Genomic DNA, 6,009 nt, shown 5'->3' on the forward strand with positions numbered 1-6,009 from the left:
AAGTACAGTTCATGAGACGGGTTGGTCTAGGTTGGCATCTGACCTTCTCTCCCACTGGCCTAGTGGGTTCCTGGGAGGAAGTCTTGTTTCTCTTGGGGTTCTCAGTCCTCCTGGGGTGACTGACTTGACTTCCCAGCAAACATGTGGTTGAGTTACTGTATCTGCCTGCCTCCCATTCCTCAAGGAGGGGCTGGTCTTCCTCCAGCTCTTTGTTCTTTCCACCATCTGAGTCATTCATTCAACAGGTATCTGAGAGTGCTGGGCACTGGGAGAATACAGCTCAGGAGTGGGACCGGCTCACTAGTTGTGGGGCGCGGCCTTAGCTGCTCTGAGGCATGTGAGATCTTCCTGGATCTGGGATTGAACCTGTGTTTCCTGCATTGCCAGGTGGATTCTTTACCACTGAGCCACCAGGGAAGCCCAAGAAATACCTGTTTTTGTACATTTACTTTACTTACGCATGTACTTACTACATACGGCTTGCATGTTTGCTTCCATGTTGTCCATGGCTGTTTTTGCACAAGGATGGAGTAGTTGGGAGACCAGGTGGCTTGTAATTCTTTTCACTGCCCCTTTAAGGACTCTGTGGACCCCTGTTCGAGCTGTCAGCGGCTTCACACCAAGCTCACTACAGGACTCACACTCTTACATTCACGACGGACCCATCCCTCCTCACACATAGGCCAAGGCTCATATTCCTGAAAGTTCTGGCTTGGAGGATAAATTACAAGGTGCTTACTACCTCATTTCACATGTGTGAACTTGGTATGTGTGAATTATCAGCACCCAATTTCATATGAGTATGTCCAGGGTGACTCCTGGATGCCCCAGACTGTCCTGGGATGGACGAGATGTCCCAGGTGCTCCTGGATGTGCGAAGTGGTTACTGTGCTCTTGGGGGTGGGAATGAAGAACAAGCTTATTGACTCCAGGGTGATTGGTGGGGTGCTCCCCTCAACCTTTATTAGACCCCATCCCAAACTCTGATTCTTCTTCTAGAAAGTAAGGGAGCTCTAGACCCCAGCAGCAGAGATGGTCTGCAGGGGTCACCCAGGAGTGACGGTGGGGCCTCCCTCCCAACTTGTTACTGACTTAGGAAGAAGGGGAAAGATCAGATTTACAAGATTCAGGAGGGCCCTCTTAACTCTCCAAATGGTCGAGGGTACAGGGTGGGGAGAGGAGGGAACCAGGAGGTTTGAAGGCGACAGTGCCCAACAGAGCAGGGTGTGTCTTGGCGCCACAACCTCCATTCTGAAGACAGAAAAGTAACCTTGGTCTAATAGCTGTCTTGCACTATGCAAACCAGCTTCAAGTCCCCATTCGAAATGACGCCCTGCATTCATCCCTATGCAGAAACCTCAGAAGCAACACCGAATGACTAAGAGGATTTCAGAACCCAAGGTCCTTTAGGAATAAGGTGCACAGAGAATGATGTAAATTATCTACCAAACCAGGGCTTTTTGAGAATTCCTGGTGCTCCAGGGGTCAGGATACCACCCTTTTCACTGTGGAGGACTTAACTTCAATTCCTGGTCAGAGAGGGAACTGGGATCCTGAAACCTGCAAGGTGTGGCCAAAGAGACACAAAATTATAATTTTTCATACTTTGTCTTAATTACTACTTTTTAAATATTAACCACAAACAAAAAATATTTTAGTAATAGATACGTAAGGAAGCTATTTTCATATTCAGTGAATATGCCACACGTGCAGTGCTAAGTCGCTTCAGGCATGTCCAACTCTGTATGACCCCATGGACTGTAGCCGGGCTCCTCTGTCCATGGGATTCTCCAGGCAAGAACATTGGAGTGGGGTGCCATTTTCCTCCGACCCAAGGATTGAACCCATATCTCCTAACATCTCCTGCACGGGCAGGCGAGTTCTTTACTACTAGCGCCACCTGGCAAGCCTATACTAATTTACTTACAGCAGGTACCCAACAGTCACCAATTACTGTATGTCGGTTACTTGTTCCTTTCCACTTCTAAATTCAGGAGTTCTTAGTTTGTGATGAGTGAACTACCTGAATAAAAAATGTAAATATGTGACAGAGAAGGTCCATGAAAGCTACGATGAAAGATTACACAGTCAATTTCTCGTAATACACAGCTAAGCGAGAATATATCCACTTTACAAACCTTAAATGACACAAAAGCAACCAAAGTGTACGGTTATTTGAGGACCATTACCTCGGAGGATTGGGTCTCCTCGGTGGCTCAGGGGTAAAGACCCGCCTGCCAATGCAGGAGACACAGGTTAGATCCCTGGGTCAGGAAGATTCCCTAGAGAAGGAAAAGGCAGCCCACTCCAGAGGAGCCTGGCAGCCTAGTCCATGGGGTCGCAAAGAGTCACACACAAGTTAGAGACTGAACAATAAGCTAGGGGGACCACCTGATAGAACAGATTAGCCTATTGCCCCTTCAACGGATGTTTAAGGTTCCAGGTCCTCAGGGAGAAAGAACAAAATCCTAATACCAGTCGTATCATCACACAAATGATTTACATATTCATTTTGAGGAGAAAGAAATGTCTAAAGCTGTGAACTTTATCTCACTCCTAAAATTACTTACACAACAAGTCTACCTTTGAACAACCAAAAAGCAAACATGTAAAGGCCTTTTCAGACCGAAGGCTTTTCCAATAAAATTTAAACTTTTTATTCATGTTTAAATTACAAACCAAACACTGGTAATCATATATAGACGTGTTAGCTACGGACAAATTAAGACTGGAGTTATACTTTCAAATACAACTTCAGAATGAGTTACAATAAAAACATTTTCTCAAAAATTGTATAATTTCCTTTGGTTTACAATCCATCATATGGAAAGTTTAATATAATTTAAAATAATTTATCATCTACCCTAAAGTATGCTATAGAAATCTGAATCACTATCAGCACTTTATTGATTGGGAGATTTTTGCAGAAAGTAACACCTGTGGCCGTTGATTTGTTCTGTAAGAGAATTTCGAACTGTCTTCAAGCAATAGTTTGGGTAACAAAAGACGTATGAACACGTCTCTGGTCAGTAAGTTGTTAGGCTCCAATTAACAAGGCTTTAAGGGCTCAGTTTTCCTAAGAGTATCACAAATACACAAATGTTGAAAAGGTAATACTGTTAGTTGAGCTGTAAAATGCGTAAAAACAACAGTTCTGCCAGTGTGCAGGTAAGTTCATACATTTTGCTTCCGGGATCCCCCCACCAAGCAGCTTTCGTGTTTCAAGTTTGAACTGGAAGACATAGAAAACCATACATTCCACGTGAAATCATGAGGAGAGTGAGCAATCAAGTGTGCAAAAAACAAACTTTACAATTCCATACTCCAACATCAGAGGTGTCCGGTAACAGGAATTTTAACTAATCTGATTAACAGTCGAGATAATTTCAGACCTGTCCTCTTGCAGCGCTGTCCGGCAGACTCAGACCTGAGGTCTTTCGCTGCAACAGGGAAAGTGGTCTTCCGTCCGAAAGACGACGGGGGGTTCGTAGCCGGTCAGCTGGGACCTGCCGGCGGGCGCCTTGTGGAAAAAGGAGGGCACGTTAATCGTGTGCAGCAGTTTCCTGAACGTACTGGGGAACGTCCCCAGCTCGGCCTCCGCCCTGGCGACCTGCTCCTCCAGCCTGGCTACGCTGGCGCTGACCATGCCCACGAAGGCCTCCAGCCGGTCGATCTTGCTGTAAACTCGCCGCATCTCGGTGGCCTTGGCGTAAATGAGAGGCATGCCTTCGCCGACCACGTGGGAGGAGTCGCCGCGCAGCATGTCCAGCATGCCCACAAACTCGTCCACCCTGGTGAGCAGGTCCTCCAGGCTCGCGTCCAGCGCCTCGATCTCGGGCCGCGCCCCGGAGCCGGGCAGCAGGCAGGAGGCGTAGCCCGCGGCGGCGCGGCGCAGCAGCGGCGGGTCCCGACTCGGCGCGCCCGACTCCGGACCCTCGTCCTCCCACGGCCCCGAGGCGCTGCTGTGGCTCTGCGACACATTGCCGCTGTCCCCGCTCCAGGCCGCCACCTGGGCCTCGGGCTCCTCGGCCGGCTCCTCACCAACCAGCCCGCAACTCGGCGGGAAATCCTCCATAGCCCGCGTCTGCCGGGCTACGCAGCCCCACTTCCGGGCTACACAGCCCCACTTCCGGGCTTTGCGCGCGCTTGCACCTGCGCACGCGCGGCACTACTTCCGACCTCTGCGAGAGCACGTACCCGCACGTACACCCGCCCTTTTAGCCCCCTTCCCCCGCCCCCGGCTCGTTCGCCGGCGCATGCGCACACATCTCTGCTTCCAGCCGTGTGACGGGCGTGCAGGCGCACTGCGGTCTCTGCTCGTAGGTGCTCACGCTCAGAAATCTTAAAAAAAAAAAGACTCTCCACCGAAGAGCCGTATGAGTAGAGCATCAGTTAGCATCACTCCCTTTGGCCTCCAATTAAAAAAGATTTTTAAAATGTCTAAAAAATTAAAAAAAAATCTTTAAAGGTATACACATTTAAAAAAAATTGTGTAACAGGAGTACAATAAAGTTTGTATATCTTATTAAATGTACACACTGACTAGTTTTTACGTATCCATATAGCTATGTAACCTCCATCCAGGTCAAGATACAGTGTTAGAGCCACGCTCTCTGGGAAACAAGCTCACTCAGAAGGACGATGCAGATAGTGAAGTGCAGTTTATTACACCGGCGGGCCCAAGGAAGAGTCTCCTCTTAGCCAAGGACCCCGACCAGCATTTGTGAAAATCTTTTATACCCCATGTGTACATGTCTGAACCCACCACCCCAATTTCCTTGTGACTTACATAAACAAAGGAAAGGTAAATACAATCACAATAACCCCATATTCAAACAATCAATTATCAATAAGCCCGAGGTGACAGAAAAAAAATCGATGACTTGTCCGGAGGTAGGGAGATTAGTGTATGTTTTCCCTTAGGTGATGAGTAACCTGAATACAATCTTCAAGATTCCCTTGTCCGGAGGGGGTCTTGTCCTTCTATTGTCGTTTCCACAGGCACTAAGCACAGAGTGTGATGAGTAACCTGAATACAATCTTCAAGATTCCCCTGTCCGGAGGGGGTCTTGTCCTTCTATTGTCCTTTCCACAGGCCCTAAGCACAGAGTTCAGAGTCCATTAGAGAGGTGGCCGAACATGATCAGCACGAACAGGCCTAAGATGGAGTCCAGGCCCCATGAATTCCTTCTTCAATAGAGCATGTCCAGGAACCATGATGGTCTTCCCCCTCATTTACCTAGCTTCTTCTTGCTGTTTATAGTAAAATGAAAGAGAAGTCAGATAAGCAAAATGAAGGTCTGTTAAACCTTGAATTTTATTTGTTTGGCTGTGAGACTTGAGGGATTTTAGTTCCCTGACCGGGGATCGAACAGATGCCTCCTGCAATGGATTGGCAGAGTCCTAACCACTGGACTGCCAGGAAAGTCCCAAACCTTGCTATTTTGGTGACTTTGAAACTTCTCAGCATTTCCAAATGGCTAAAATTAAGAAAAGTGAAAGTGAAAGTCGCTTTGCGACCCCATGGACTATACAGTCCATGGAATTCTCCAGGCCAGAATACTGGAGTGGGTAGGCTTTCCCTTCTCCAGGGGATCTGCCCAACCCAGGGATCAAACTCAGGTTTCTCCCATTGCAGGTGAATTCTTTGCCAGCTGAGCTATCAGGGAAGCCAAAATAAGCAAAATTTAAGAATGGCTTTATAGCAAAGATCACATCCAGGGTGATCTTGGGTGGCCTCAGCCTGCAACGTCTTGAATCAGGACTTGGGTGAGAGCCCCAGATCCTGGCCACTAGACCAGTTGTCAGTGACGAGGGTCCTGGCCCTTCAGCTTTGCAAAGAATTCACACAAAGATGGAAAGTAATGAAACAAGTATTTTTGAGGATGAGAAAGTGTGTGTGTGGATAGACAGGAGTGGACTCAGAGTCGCTGAGTCAAACCCTTATGGCAGTTTGAATTACTTTTATGGAGCATTTCCTCTGGGTTTCCTTTGGCCAGTCATTTTGAT

General features: G+C 47.8%; 1 protein-coding gene across 1 annotated transcript; it reads right to left on the reverse strand.

The window, feature by feature from the left end:
• Positions 1 to 2,633: 2,633 nt before the first annotated feature.
• Positions 2,634 to 4,110, reverse strand: BLOC1S4 (biogenesis of lysosomal organelles complex 1 subunit 4). The gene has a single exon (XM_081585292.1). The coding sequence runs from the start codon at positions 4,073 to 4,075 to the stop codon at positions 3,422 to 3,424; it is 654 nt and encodes a 217-aa protein (XP_081441418.1). The 5' UTR covers positions 4,076 to 4,110; the 3' UTR covers positions 2,634 to 3,421.
• Between the last annotated feature and the right edge of the window lie 1,899 nt (positions 4,111 to 6,009).

Source organism: Giraffa tippelskirchi, chromosome 1 (genome assembly GCF_054371585.1).
Source record: "Giraffa tippelskirchi isolate mGirTip1 chromosome 1, T2T-mGirTip1v1.2.pri, whole genome shotgun sequence".
Lineage (NCBI taxonomy): Eukaryota > Metazoa > Chordata > Mammalia > Artiodactyla > Giraffidae > Giraffa > Giraffa tippelskirchi.

What these genes read in the sequence shown, in the direction of transcription:
- BLOC1S4 (XM_081585292.1), bottom strand. Translation starts at nt 4,075, where the DNA reads ATGGAGGATTTCCCGCCGAGTTGCGGGCTGGTTGGTGAGGAGCCGGCC.